This window comes from Lepidochelys kempii, chromosome 24, assembly GCF_965140265.1.
Source record: "Lepidochelys kempii isolate rLepKem1 chromosome 24, rLepKem1.hap2, whole genome shotgun sequence".
In the NCBI taxonomy this organism is placed as follows: Eukaryota; Metazoa; Chordata; order Testudines; family Cheloniidae; genus Lepidochelys; species Lepidochelys kempii.
The window spans coordinates 3,559,374-3,574,086 of NC_133279.1; the positions used below are offsets into that span (position 1 = coordinate 3,559,374).

A 14,713-nucleotide genomic window follows, 5' to 3' on the forward strand; every position below is an offset into this window, starting at 1 on the left:
TGTAAGTACAGCCGTCACTCTAAATGTCTTGGGGTTTCTAAGGGTCAGGGTTTAGGATCATTGCAACATCCCTGTGAAGTCTCTTCCCGTTCAGTTATTGATCCATCCTCTCAGCCTTCTCCTCCCTCAATACAGAGGGTACCGCTGTCCAGAATGTCCCAGGGCCAGAGTTTTAAAACTATTTAGGTGCCTAGAGGGACTCTCAGTGGGTGTTGCAGGCTTAGACCCTTTTGAAAATCCCCATAAGTGTCGAAACGCCTTTAAGAATCTTGTCCTAAGTAGGAAATTTCCCCCCTTAGTCTTTTTTGGTCTGGGACTTTATATAGAGCCACAGATTGACATGGTGCTTCCCAGAGCATGGGTAAGAGTACCCAACTTAGCCCCAGGAATTTGCAGTGTCAATAAGACCGGCCAGACGCAGGGGAGGGAGGTGTCTGCAGGTTACTACTGAGAAGAGTGGAGGCGTCAGGGGGCAGCGTGGGGGAAGGCCGGAAGTTGAGCCTGGGAGCGGGTGTCAGGTGTGCACACCGATCTAATTACACTGGTTTAGAAATTGATTTGTTAATTTGGTTCAACCCTCCCTCGCATTTGGGCATGCTGTAGGATCGGTTTAGATGTTGGCCTTGGTCTTTGATGTGGCCACTGGTCCCTTGGCCACTGGTCCCTTGGACCTGGGAGGCACGTGAGTCAACACAGCCTGGTACTCTCAGCCTGAGCTGGCCTGGCACTGCTTTTGTCCCTGGGGGTTTCCCCGGCTGCCCCCTTCTCGGTTGCTAATGTCGTAAGATGATTGCTGTCTTGAGCAGATCTCTCTGAACCGGAACTCCGTTCTCTCCGACCCCGGCCTCGACAGCCCGCGCACCTCCCCGGTCATCACCTCCAAGATGTTCCACCACCATTGCCGCCAAGGCTCGGACACGCCCTTTCTGCCCGTCGTGGAGCAGGTGAGGCTGGGGCGAGCTGTCCCGGGCAGAGTGGCTGGGCCTGCGCCCGCTCCCTTGTCCAGCTCTGTGGAGTTGAGTCCGATTGACAGCGACAGGCTGTAGCCAGTTCTGCCTTGGGCTGTGATCTCATCGGGGTGGGTCTGATCAGCACCCAAACTGCAGCAGAGAGCGGGGTGAGTAACTTAATGGGGGACGCTCTCCCCCTGGGGTCAGTGCTGACCCCATGACACAGTGTGCTGCAGGGAGTGGGGCGCAGGGCTCCGTGGGGGCGCTCTCCCCCTGGGGTCAGTGCTGACCCCATGACACAGTGTGCTGCAGGGAGTGGGGCGCGGGGCTCCGTGGGGACGCTCTCCCCCTGGGGTCAGTGCTGACCCCATGACACAGTGTGCTGCAGGGAGTGGGGCGCAGGGCTCCGTGGGGACGCTCTCCCCCTAGGGTCACTGCTGACCCCATGACACAGTGTGCTGCAGGGAGTGGGGCGCAGGGCTCCGTGGGGACGCTCTCCCCCTGGGGTCAGTGCTGACCCCATGACACAGTGTGCTGCAGGGAGTGGGGCGCAGGGCTCGGTGGGGACGCTCTCCCCCTAGGGTCAGTGCTGACCCCATGACACAGTGTGCTGCAGGGAGTGGGGCACAGGGCTCGGTGGGGACGCTCTCCCCCTAGGGTCAGTGCTGACCCCATGACACAGTGTGCTGCAGGGAGTGGGGCGCAGGGCTCGGTGGGGACGCTCTCCCCCTGGGGTCAGTGCTGACCCCATGACACAGTGTGCTGCAGGGAGTGGGGCGCAGGGCTCCGTGGGGACGCTCTCCCCCTGGGGTCAGTGCTGACCCCATGACACAGTGTGCTGCAGGGAGTGGGGCGCAGGGCTCCGTGGGGACGCTCTCCCCCTGGGGTCAGTGCTGACCCCATGACACAGTGTGCTGCAGGGAGTGGGGCGCAGGGCTCCGTGGGGACGCTCTCCCCCTGGAGTCAGTGCTGACCCCATGACACAGTGTGCTGCAGGGAGTGAGGTGTGGGGCTCCGTGGGGACGCTCTCCCCCTGGGGTCAGTGCTGACCCCAGAGTGCTACGGCTGGCCATGTCTGTGGGATGAGAGACAAACTGAGGTCCTGACTGCTTGTTTCGTGAGGTGCCAGCCACGTAGTAGCTGAGAGCGAAGGGGGCCCCAGTGAAGCCCCCCATTGAAGGGGGAGCCTAGAGTTACTGAAGGCCGAATCGGGGCTGTTAGCTGTGGCTACTGTTGGGGTGGCCGTGTCCCAGCCTGGCCCTGTCTCCTCAGGGTTCGGACCGGATGCCGAGGCCTCTCATCATCGGGCCAGAGGAAGATTACGATCCGGGGTATTTCAACAATGAGGTAACAGCTCCCAAGGCATCCCTCCATCTTTGTATTTACCCTGTTGGTGTCACCAGCAACCGCAGCAGCTGTGCCGGGGAGTAGGGGTTGGGACTCCTGGGTTCTGTCCCCAGCTCTAGGAGGGGAGTGGGGTCTAGTGGTCAGAGCAGGGGGGGCTGGGAGTTGGAGCTCTCAGTGGGAGTGCAGTCGAGTGTGTCCCCAGATCTTACCTCCTGGCTTTACCAGCAGGAGCATGCTCCAGCTGCTGGAAGCCGCAGGTAGGGCAGTGCGGTTACAGATGTCCACTCCAGATCTGGGATGATATTGGCACGTGCTCGGGGCCAAGCGCATTGTTTGCTAGGGGCTTCCCAGCCCCTGCGCCCACCAAACCTTTGCCCCACTCCATGCTGTGTCCTATTCACTTTGCACACGTCTTGTGGAGCTGATGACAAGGGCCAGTGGGTAGAAGGCAGCATACAGGGAACCCTTGTTCTGCTGGCCGGGTCTGGCTATCTTAGGCCTAGCCTAGCCTGAGGGTTTGCCCCTGTGCCAGGTAGCTGCACTGTGCAAGCAGGCAGAGCTGCAAGGGTGGAGTCTGACTCCGGAGCTGGATTGGCTGTGCTGGCTAATAGCCGCTCCCCTGCCTGCCCTGGGGAGTAGCTGCTGCAGCGACCCCAGTGGTTGGAAGGAGGCAAACGCCAGTTTCATCAAGGCCTTAGCTGAATGGGGAGCCTGTTCCTTGCCCTTTGCTCTTCCCAGCTTGAATGGCTTTTTCCCTGCCCTCCCCCCACAGTGTGACACCCTCTTCCAGGACCTGGGGAAGCTCAAATCCCGACCAGCTCACCTGGGCGTCTTCCTGCGCTACATCTTCTCCCAGGCAGATCCAAGCCCCCTGGTAAGAGCGAAACACGCCCTCATCAGCTACTGCAACTGCCTGTCTGTGGGGTGGGGGTGCGGAGACCCTGGCTTCGCCGCAGGAGCAGAAGCATCCTGCAGCACTGGGGGTGGCTACTGACTTGATCTCGGGAGTGCAGATATAGTGGAGTGATGGGGGATTTTGGGCATTTCCCACCCTCTGTCTAACCCTCATCCAAAGCCCACTGAAATCACGCACTGATGGCCACCGGCTTCGGACCAGGTCCTATCCTTTCGCTCTTCCCTGGATCCAAGAGGGCAGCACTCCAGCGTAAGGCAGTGCATTTCTTACCACGCCCACTCCATTTTCTGGGGTCCGTGTTGTTTGCTGACTGCCCATGAAGTCCTGACTGTAGCTACTTGCGCTTAGTCCTGCCCAGGAGCCCCAAAGGCCCGACAGATACATACACTGGTGGGGCTAAGGCAGTGCTGGGTCCGACCCCTGCTGTCGTGCTGGTGTGTACTGTTGAAGTCAATGGACTTACGCAGGCGTGAGAGGTGGAAATGCCGTCCCAGGACTCCGATTCCTCCCCCCAGCACAGGGCACAATCTGCCCTTGTAGAGGTCTCCTACAGTCTGTCCTGTTTCCTGGAGGGATTCGCTGCTGCTTTATTAAGTGTTTCTCCTTCCTTCTTCATCTCTGGTTCTTTTTCTTCTCTCTCCCCCATCCTTCCAGCTCTTCTATTTGTGCGCAGAAGTTTGCCAGCAAATGAACTCCAAGGATTCCCGGGCGTTGGGGAAGGAGATCTGGAACATCTTCTTGGAGAAGACCGCGGTGAGTGTGGGAACTTGGCTGCATTGCCAGCGAGTATGGGGCTTTCCTCCCATAGGAGAAGACCGTTAAAGTGTGGCTTCGCGATCTAACTTTCCATGTATTCAGCCTCCCAGTGTGGAAAACTTTTAACCAAGGCCTTGTGCCCCCTGGGTTTTTTGCCACCAGCATAGCTGCACTGAGGCAAACTCCAGAGAAGATGTGCTTTGCATTACCCTGGTGCAAACTGTGTTGCATTGTTGTAAACAGTGTCTGCGCCGATGTTTGCCACCCGTGTAGCTACGCAGCGGGAGGAAAAGCCAATACAGACAAGGCCCGGCAGCCTGCTTTAATTGGGATGGGTGGTTTTGGCTGTTGCCTTTTCCGAGAGAAGTGATTTTTTCCCCTTGTTGCTTAATAGGCATGGTGGTAGAAAATATAGTGCTTTACAGGGACTCGTTAGTTGAGTGCCAAGAGGTGACGCTTTAATCGGGTTGTTTAAGTTGGTGTGAAATTCTGAGCTCTGGTCTTTTAAATACAGAAGCTGCTGAGCAAAGCGCATGCAGGCTTTATTAGCACTCCCCCCGTGCCTATCCTCCGACCTGGCACACCTATAATAATAATAATTACTGGAGACCTAATTGCATTGTTTTTTCCCTCCTAGCCTCTGAGAATAAAGGTGTCTGAGCAGTTACTAGCTGAAATCGGTAAGTGCGCTTGTATGTGACCTCTGAGGCAATGCTGAAGCAGGACAGTGTCTGCAGCAGCATTAGATCTCGGCATCAGGGACCACCGGCTGCTTTAAATCAAAGATTCCCTTTTATTAGAGTGCAGAACTCTTTACATGCTCTGAACCTCCCTGAGGAAGGACTGTCTGCGTGGGAGAGACCTTGCTCCCCCCTTCATATTGCACTGCATTAGGGAGGAAACATCGCCGTGTGGTTCGAGTTGGAGTCAGGACTCCTGGGTTCTTTTCCTGGCTCACTTGGGGAAGTCGCTTCCCTTGTATGAGCCTCAGTTACAGCATCTGTAAAACAGGGCTGAGGACATTACTATTAATTAGACTTACGGCTGTGCCTAATGGGTCCCAGCTGAGATCAGGGCCCCACTGTGCATGACCAAAGGGAGTGAGAGTCCCTGCCCTGAAGAGCTTAAAATTGAACTAGATAGAGGGCGGAAGGGGAAACTGAGGCACAGAGCGAGGCAGTGACTTGCCCAAGGTGACCTAGCAGGCCAGTGGCAGAGCTGGCAAGAAAAGCCAGGGTTCCCAAGTCCCTTTCCACCGGGCCATGCTGCCTGTCTGTCTTACCATACCTGTCTTGCAGGCAGGGTTGGGTGGCTCAGGCCTGGATTTGCCCCCAACTCCAGCACCCAGGTGTAGCTGCCCCAATGCAAACAGACAGAGTTGCTTTTTGCGCCAGGGTGGCTTTCTCCTGCTTGGAACCCTGGTGAGCTGTGCTGTTGCTAATCGAGGGGTACAATGGGGCTGCCCCGGAGCATTCGGGTTTGCAATGGTGCAGCTCCCCTGCAGGTAGGAATCCAGGTGGAGAAGTCCCAGGGTAGACAAGGCCTTAACTTGGAGGCTGCTAGTGGGGGTGCTGAGCACCCACCGTTGCTGCTGGGGCATGCACCCCTGAAATCAGCTGCCTGACTGGCAGGCCTGGTGAGGTCCTCAGCTGGAACACGTCATGTCAGCGCCTGATGCTGCGGGTGCCCCGGGCCATCCGTGCCCCCCCTGCCGAGCGCGGCTGATAACGAGCGCGCTTTCCTCTTGTCTCCCGTCCGCGGCTCCAGAGTCTCGCCTGCGGAATGGGGAGGACGTCCGAAGCGCCTTCTCCGAGGCTCAGGGCGCGGCGATGCCCGAGATCCAGGAGCAGATCCAGGACTACAGGTAAGGCCCTCGCACTGCCTCTGCTCCATGGCCAGGCCCACGCGTCTCGCTTACCCTCATCTTGGGCAGCTCTTCGATGGGGTGATTGCCTGTCCCACAGAGGCTCATGGGGCTGACCTGTGGCCCTCTGTCTGTCCACAGGACGAAGCGCACCATGGGGCTGGGAAGCCTGTATGGAGAAAACGACCTGCTGGATTTGGACGGAGATCCCCAGAAGGAGCGGCAGGTGGCTGAGAAGCAGCTTGCTCAGCTGGGCGACATACTGTGAGTGCCAAGCGGGTCCCCGTCGGGCGTGCGATCCAGACCGAGCCTGGATCTGGGCCCACTGACACCAGCAGAGATCGGGAGCGGCTCCGGCAGCGGGGTGCAACTGTGGGAGCGGGAGCGGAACCCAGCTCCGCCTGGTACATTAATCCCAGGGCCGCTCCTGCGAGCTTCTGGGCACTATGGCTTTACCACTGAAGTCCAGTTAGGACTCTGTGGTGGTGGGGGCGCAGGTGAAAGGAGCAGGCTCTGAGTGTGTGGGGCGGTGGAAGGAATGGGCTCCTGGTGTGCGGGGACAGGGGGAAGGAGCAGACGTGGGGCTGCGGGGGCCTGATCTGTTACACCCTGGCCTGTCCCCTCTTGCCAGTGCTGGTTGGAGCAGTATTGACCCTATATGGGGGTGGGGTAGGGGGGTTCTCAGGTGTAAATTGCTGTATCCCCATTGCAGTCAAAGGAGCTCTGCTGATTTACACCGCCAAAGGATCTGGCCATGCGCCTTTAGTGCGGCTGCTTTGAGTCATGGCCGTGAAGGGCTAGGTCTGAGACATCGTCCCTTCTCCTGGGCTCAGATCCTTCTCCTGGGCTCAGATCAGGCAGATTAATGGTGGTTTACGGAGGTGGCCTGGTTTCTCACACCCCTTCCCTCTTTCCCTGCTCTAGGTCGAAATACGAAGAGGACAGGAGGTGAGTGTCGGCCTGGCACCCAGCAGTCGTGTGCATCCAGATGTGATGGTGCCATACAGATGTGGCTGTGGGGGTGGGGTTCTGGAGAGCTGAGGGAGGGGACGTGGGGCATTGCTTGGGAGGGGGTCCTCTCATTGCTAGATCACTCTTTCCCCTCCCAACGCCAAGGCAACGGTGGCACAAACTTGTCATCCGCTGGATGAGTGGCCCATGTGGAGGCAGCTGGGGAGCGTCTGTCTGGGTCCTAGTGTCCCGCAGAGCGGCCCCCTGCTATCGCAGAAGGCATGGACTGGCCCCGGCGTCGCAGCAGGAAGAAGAAATTTGTCCCTAGAACTGGTTCCCCACCCCAAATGCACACTGAGGTCTCCTCTGCATCGCCCCCACCCCACCGTCCCCGCTCTGTGGAAAAACAGCCCCCAGGGAGCTCCGCAGAGCTAGGGAGACATTGCTGATATCACACCGGCAGTGAGGGTTTCATGCTTGGGGTCCTTCCGTGCCCCATAAGTGAGTTGGCCTTGGAGCTGGGTGGGCACCTGCTCTCTGTTTAATAAAGCCATTCCACAGCGCAATGTCCTGGAAAGCAATTCCAGGAGAAAAGGTCCCCAGGCCCAGCTCCTTCGGTGCTGGACACAGGGTGGATCTTGGGGTGCGTTGCAAACATTAATGAAACTCTCCTGGGTTGGGGCAGGGGGAAGGTAGGGCAGTTGATAGATGGGGAAACTGAGGCACGGCTAAGGACTTGCTCAGGGTCATGCAGGGTGTCCCTGGAAGAGCCAGGGATAGAACTGGGGGGCCGGTGCTTTAGCCACAAGCCCGTCTGTCCAATCCGTGAGCTGAAGTGACTAGGAGGCGGGGGGGCTCCTTCCCTTGCTGCTCGGAGCCGTTTGCTGGTGACTGGATCTCTCAACCAGAGCTACGGCAGGAGAAGCTGGAGTGTGGCAACAGGCTTCGGCTCCAGCTGCCCATCTGAAGGGGCCTTTGGTGCAGTGAGAACCCTCCACGATCCAGCTGTCCTGAGTGTGCTTGTCTTGCGGCAAAGAGCCTTTCTCCTGAGTTGGCAAGTCATGCAGGAGTCAAGCTGTAACCTGACTTGCCCCTTTCCCCTGACTAAGGAGACTCGGGGGCTGGCCGGCAAGATGCTGAGTGTCGTATGAGACCATTGTGGCACCCTTTGGGATGTCTGTCTCCTTTGCGCCTGGACAGACAGTTCCCTTTGGGCTGCCACTGGTGCGGGGTGTGACCGTGGGCAAGTCATTGCCCTGCCCCGTGCCTCAGTTTCCCCAGCAGTAAAATGAGGACAGAGCAGACAGGGGCTGTCATGAGGATCAGTCCATGTTTGTAAAGTATGTGAAACCACTCCAGGCCTGACCCTGCAATCTCGACTCCCCCCGGCTATTCCTGTTGATTGCACCTGCTCGTCGGAATAAGGGTTGCCCAGGCGAGCCAGGATTGCCGGGTGAGGGCCCAGGGGTTCTAACATCTGTCAGCAAAGCGCCAGCCGCCCTCACAGTGCTGCAGGTGCTCTCCTTGGGAAGGCCCCGGTGCTTTGGGAGCGTTGGACAGTGGGAATTCCAGGGCTCCCCGCACCTCTCTGGAGCGCTGTGGGCGGATACTCCCGTCCACGCCTTGCGGTGGCTTTGAGCCTCTCGCCGGCTCTTTTCCGGCCAGTTATCCCTGCAGTGGCCAGACTAGGCCAGTCGCCTGACGCGCCGGTGCTGGTGTTTTGTCCTGGATGATCTGCAGCGTGTCTGTGTTTTCCTCTCTTCCAGCTCCCCCATGGCCTTTGCCCTCAGCACCTACATGAGCCACACAGGAATCCGGATGCGGGAGGCCCGGCCAGCCAGCACCAGTGAGAAGTCCCAGGCCTTCCCAGACAAGGACAAGTGGCTGCCCTTTTTCCCCAAGGCCAAGAAGGTGAGTGGGGCATTGGCCACGTTCCCTTTTCTGAACGGATTCTTCCCAGTGCTGTCAGCTCCTCATGCCTGGCCTAGTGCAGTTCTTTTCTCCACGGCCTCCCCGAGCCCCAGGTCCCCTGCAGAAATGTGTGTGAGCACCTAGTCCCCATCCCTGGGGAGGTGAACTCCAAAGGCTCCCTTGAGGAGCCAGCTCAGAATTACCTTCCAGCCACAGCCCTTGGGCGGGATGCCCCGTCGCTTGCACCTGGACAAGGTGGGCACAAAACGTGGCCTTTTTTCTGATTTGACGGCACTTTGCACCGGTGTACACGACCACACAGAGCCCCAGGGTGGGGGAGAATCGGGTCTCTTGTGTCTCCTGGCCTCCTCTCGCCATACCTTCCGCTCTGTCCCTTTGCACAATCTGTTGGTGCAAGAGCCACCTCCTCTGCTGCCCAGAGCAGCCTCCCAGTATCTCTTCACCTCCATCTCCCTTCCTCCCACCCCCTTTCCACTGTCTCTCTCCCTCCCGCCGTTTGGTCCCGGTGCCTGGTGTTTCACTCTGGGATGGGAGTGGGGGTGGTTTGTGTAGCAGACCTTGTGCAAAGTCAGGCTGACGCCAGAGCCTTGCCTCCATTTGTGTGGGAACTAACGAAAGCGCCTCACACAAGCTAAATGTGACTGGCAGCTGCTTGCCCTCTCTAATTGGAGGGTGAAGACAAGGCTGAGTGAGGTATTGCTGGTGAATTTAGGCACGCAGGAATGCGTACCCATCGGTATAAACAAAGTGAATTGTGTTGTACTGTAATAAACTGGCTGGTTTGTTTACATACTGCTGCCCCCTCCTGGTTTGAATCGGAACTGTTCCACTGTGTCATAGGCCCTATACTTCTAACAACAAATGTAGATTCTCCATTCGCTCCAGTAATAGAGGCTTGGACTTTCAGAGCAGGCGGATCAGAGTTCTGTCCATGCTGTTCCTGGGAAGTTTGAAGTTGCTGCAGGTGCAGCATCCTGGTAGACATGTAGCAGAAAGGTATCAAGTACTGTACCCTTGAGAAAAGTGGGCCAGTGTAATTGACCCCCATTGCACAGATGTGGGGAGAACTGTAGCACAGAGTGACTTGTTCAGGACCCCGGGGCGAGTCAGTGGGGATTGGAACCCCATCTCCCAGCCCTGGCCCCACCGTGCCTCAGTTTCCTTCCTTGCAAATTCAATGCAGCTGCTGATTTAGCTCATGTTGCCCTGGGAGTTAACTTGCCTCCTTTGCAAAGACCTTTTCCCCAACTCTCACCGCGTGTGTCTCAGCAGAGCAGCAGCACGAAGAAGGACAAAGACGCGATGGAGGATAAGAAACGCAATCCCATCCTGAAGTACATCGGGAAGCCCAAAAGCTCCTCCCAGAGTAGTGAGTACTGGGTTGTGTTGGGGGCGCTGTGGGTCACAAGTACTACAGGAGATGCCCGATGGGGAGCTGGGTTCTTTGAGACTCTCGAGTGAAGTGCCCGAGCCAGTAGGGGGCGCCACTCCTGGGTACGATGGAGTAGCCATTTCCCCATCCCGGAGGCAGTCATCTCATCTGGCTGGCTGCCTGAGAATCAACGTTTTGGGAAGTGTAAGGCGTTGTCCATGCCGGGACTTGAACCAGGGGCACGGCTGCATGAGTGTCAACCTCTGCCCTAGACGTGACATGCACCAGGGCCACTTACGCTGCTGTCCAGCTAGGCTGCACTTCATTAGTGTAAAACTTTCTTCCGCTCGGACTTTGCGTCAAATCCCGATGTAGGTGATGCCTGAGGAGTCTCTCCATGTGTCTTCAACCCTTCTCCCCCTCTCCGCTGTATCCCAGCAGGAACTCTCACGTGAGCTCTCTCTTCTTTTTGACTCTCAGGCCCGGTCTATTCTTTTAAATTTTGTAGATGTGGTCATGCGAGCACACAAGTGCTTTTGCCCCCGTAGCTTATTTTGCTTGGAGAACCAATCTAAGCTGTTCCGGCACAAGCCACGTTCGTGCCTGTATAAACTGTGTCTGCCCTAGGAGAGAGCGATTTGGTAACAGCTGTTCCAGACTGACCGTGCCTGCACCGTGTGGAGTTAGGGATAGCTCCTGGGGTAGACAACCCACAACTCTCTAATTAAATCTCACACACACCTGCCCGTGCTTGTGGGTGCGGTTTCCGCTCGTCAAAGCAGCCCCTACAGAAATCGCATGCTCACCCACGTGTGTCTGCCACTGAAAACCCATCCCTTCAAACTGCTGAGCGCCCATGGGCGGGGGTTTTCAAAAGGGAGCTACTCCGGGGGAATCAGTGGGGGCTTTCAAGGGGAGCAGAAATCGCCCGGCGCTGGGTGCGTTGGAAAATCCCACCAGACATGGTTCGATTTTGGCCGGTAGTTATATGGGAAGGGGGGTGCAGCGGGGGGGTGGGTTGTTCAGAAAGCTGATGTGGTTTGTGGGGGGTGCAAAATTGCTCCTGCGAAAAAGGAGCTGGGCTGAGACCATCCTAAAAACTTCTTCCAAAGGTTGTATGTGCAGTTCTGAGCATGCATGTTACAAGCACCATGCACAGATACAGCACTGTCCATACAGTCAGAGCCGTGTGCGTGTTCCCTTTGGGGAGCACGGGAGAAGTGTTTGTGTGTCTCTTCACTGCCTTTGCTTTCCATTTCCTCCTTTGAGTTCTCATTGTGCAGCTCACACACCCTTCTGACCTCCTTCCTTGTTGAAATGCAGGATTGATTTGACATCTCATTGTTTTTTCCTTTCAGCATTTCATGTCCCTTTGTCCCCTGTGGAAGGTAAAAGGCCTTTTCTTTTCTTTTGTGTTCAGCTTTGTTTGTTTAATTTTTTAACGCGAGGCTTTCCCCAAAGGTCTCCCACCTCATTGCACTGCAGCATCAGGGGCGGGCGGGCATCGCTGGCGTTTGGGCGGGGCTGGGGAGGGGAGGCTTAGTGGACAGAGCACTGTACTGGGACTCAAAATACCTGGTTTCTAGTTCCAGCTTTGCCACTGGCATGTTGGGGGACCTGGGGCAAGTCATGGCCCTACTTTGTGCCTCAGTTTCCCCATTAGGCAAATGAGGTGTTCATGTACTGGCCTGTTTTCTAAAGTTCTTTGAGATCGACTGATAGAAAGGTGGTGATGGGAGTCTTTCCCTTGACTTCACTGGGAGCTGGTTCGTTCGTACGTCAAAATCCTTCTGCTCTAAGGCTCAAGGCCTTTGTTTCCTTCGCTCCTGGGTGATTTGTTTTCCTGTGCCTTTGAGGCTGCCTGGTTTTCTGCCCTCTTCTCCTTTTCCTCTTGTCCATTCAGGAATTGAATGGACAGTGGTACCTAGTCGGCACTCTCCTTTCAGAGGCAGTGCTGCTTCCTGTGCCCCAGGCTCATGTTAGGGGGCGCTGTGCTGCGGGGTGGGGTGGCTGGTCCAGTAGGGGGCGCACTTCCTGCCTTAGGACCGATCTCAAGACCCTGTCCTGGCACTAGGGTGCGCTATGCCTGCAGAAGAGGCCCAGCTGCATGCGAGACGTGAGCATTTGCAGAGTGAGGTTTTTTCACACCGTGCTGTGGCCAGATTCAGATTGGGCCAGTTAGATCTTAAACTCTCCCTGCGGTTTCCAGTAGACAGGTCGTTCTCCTTCTGCCCCGAAGCTGTTACAAACTGCGAGAGAAACGTAGGCTGAAATGCTCCCTGGGCGGAAGGTCCAACTCAAAACAGGCCACTGTGTAGGGATCAGTTTCATCTTAGGGCCTGAAATCTCAGTCCCAGGTGGCCCGTATAAGCCATTTCTTTGCTGCCCAAGCAGTGGGTATAACTAACTTATCTCCACTTCAAGGCCCCTTTTCACTGAACGGCCATGCAAAGGGGCCGTGCTGCAGGGAAGGTTCAGGCCAATGCTTGTATAGTGGGATGGGACCTTTTGGGATGGAAGGCACCTGTCTAGCTAAGTGCCTGGATGCCGTAGGACATGAGTGCCATATAAATGTCATCTGCATTCCTAGAGGGAGGCAGCAGATTGGCTCAGGGAAGAAGCTCTCTCTCTCTCTATTAGATAACAAGGCTGTTAACGTTTGCACATTGTCAGGACTGGACTCTGGAGAACCTTTTAAGCCGGGGAGGGGGGGAACAGAGTCTGCAATGGATAACATCAGGTGCGATATGGAGAGAAGTGGGTGTCTAAGACACCTCCAGGCTTTCGGGGTAACCCACCCCACGCTCCCTCCTGCCCTGATTTCATATGCCGCGCACCTGCCACTAGGTTATAGTACTCTAGGTTGTAGATCTGTTCTGCTTTGTAAGCCCCTGCATAGTAGCCACCAGCAGTGCTAGGATCCCCAGGCGACAACCTGGCCTGGAGGAGATGCCCCGGTGTGAGAGGCTGAGTGGATGCTCTTAATTTGGATGGGAACGAGTTGAAGCTAAACCGAAATCAGAGCGTCCACACACGGATCTGCACCAGGTGGACCAAATCGGTGCAAGTTTCCTGTGTAGATGACCTGCTCAGCTTCCTCTTGCTATGTGATTTACTCTGCAGCCTGTCCACTGAGTAGGCTGGTTCTGCAGGGAAACCCAGTCGAACATTGGGAGACGGATGAGTTTTTGGGGGGACCCTCCCAAACCAGGGGTGTCCTGAAAACTCCCCATAATCAAGTCACTGGTTTAGTGCCAGGCCACCCAGATGTATTTCAGCTTTGCAGTCACTACGGGGCCGCACTGATTTCAGACCCTGTTGCCGAGCACCTCCAGCTGGCGGTTTTTCATGCGCCGTCTGTGCAGAGGTAGGGGGTGGTAGCTGGGGGCTCATGGTAGAGACAGGGGAGCTGCCCTGCCTCCCAGAACCCCAGAAGCGCCCACCCCACACCAGGCATCTCCAGACCCTAGGAGACTAGCCAGACCCAAGAGGGTCAAACTGCTGAGGCCGGGCTCACTGCTGCTAGGATATATTTAGCCCCTAGGGGGCTATGCAATGGGCTGTGGATTAACGATTTAGCCATCAGCCGTCAGTACCTATGTCTCATGTCTGTCCGTCTGTCCTCCTGTCCCCGACTCCCCCGTCCCACCAGTCAAACCTGGCAATGTGAGGAACATCATCCAGCACTTTGAAAACAACCAGCATTGTGAGTCCCAGGAGCCTGGCACGCAGCGCCTCTCCACCGGCAGCTTCCCTGAAGAGCTGCTGGACTCGGACAGGTAGGGCTGCTGTGGGGGCGGGGGGGTTCTAGATTAATGAGACAGATTCTAGCTCCCTGCTGGGCCTGGGGCTCTAGATTAATGAGACAGGTTCTAGCTTGCTTCCCCACACGCGTGTGCGTTCTCAGCTCTTCCAGCCGGTGTGAAATCCAGGTGGCTCTCGCGTCTCGCCAACCTCGCTCCCTTGTGCAGTTCCAGGTCTGAGGTCAAGCTGGGCCGGTCGGAGAGCCTGAAAGGGCGGGAGGAGATGAAGAAATCGCGCAAGGCGGAGAACGTGCCACGGTCTCGGAGTGACGTGGACATGGACGCTGCAGCAGAGGCCACGCGGCTTCACCAATCGGCGTCGTCTTCAGCTTCCAGCCTGTCCACGAGGTCAGAGTCCCAAGCCCGTGGGCAGGGGGACAAAGGCCTCCGTATGGTGCCTCTCATCTGTTTCTATTGGCAGTTTCAAAGGGGCCCGATTTCCAGTGGGATTTGGGAGCTGAACTCTCATGAGCTCCCAGCCAAAAGTGTCGCCGCTCAGGTTTGAAAACAAAGCTGCTGTTTTAATCGAGAGAGATCACTTGATCCCTACCTGTTAGGTTCACTCCCTCTGGGGCACCTGGCATTGGCCACTGTCAGAAGACAGGATACTGGGCTGGATGGAGCTTTGGTCTGACCCAGTAGGGCCGTTCTTATGTTCATATGACGCTGGAACGAGAAAGCCCAGCCGCCCGGGGAAGGGCTGAAAGCCGGGTGGGTGGGTGGGCGGGCGGGCAGGTGAGCCAGCTGGGGTTCCATCGCAGAGTTTATCCAGCAATGGAGAGGGGGAAGCTCCCGAAATGGTCGGAGAGATTTAGGGGTCTA

The 14,713-nt window shown here is 56.8% G+C and overlaps 1 protein-coding gene across 12 annotated transcripts in view; it reads left to right on the forward strand.

Annotated features, from left to right (window-relative positions):
* The window catches only part of ARHGEF11 (Rho guanine nucleotide exchange factor 11), an 85,752-nt gene that overhangs the window by 53,122 nt on the left and 17,917 nt on the right, over positions 1–14,713 (forward strand). For 6 of the 12 annotated variants that reach the window (XM_073323600.1, XM_073323602.1, XM_073323606.1 and 3 more), the window contains 13 exons: positions 807–944; positions 2,223–2,297; positions 3,070–3,171; positions 3,868–3,966; positions 4,607–4,649; positions 5,737–5,833; positions 5,975–6,097; positions 6,758–6,781; positions 8,551–8,695; positions 9,986–10,085; positions 11,447–11,476; positions 13,741–13,867; positions 14,060–14,239. In XM_073323600.1, the coding sequence (XP_073179701.1) occupies positions 807–944; positions 2,223–2,297; positions 3,070–3,171; positions 3,868–3,966; positions 4,607–4,649; positions 5,737–5,833; positions 5,975–6,097; positions 6,758–6,781; positions 8,551–8,695; positions 9,986–10,085; positions 11,447–11,476; positions 13,741–13,867; positions 14,060–14,239 (1,283 nt within the window). The remainder of the gene's footprint in view (positions 1–806; positions 945–2,222; positions 2,298–3,069; positions 3,172–3,867; positions 3,967–4,606; positions 4,650–5,736; positions 5,834–5,974; positions 6,098–6,757; positions 6,782–8,550; positions 8,696–9,985; positions 10,086–11,446; positions 11,477–13,740; positions 13,868–14,059; positions 14,240–14,713) is intronic. The other 6 variants (XM_073323609.1, XM_073323599.1, XM_073323610.1 and 3 more) reach the window with 4 other exon arrangements.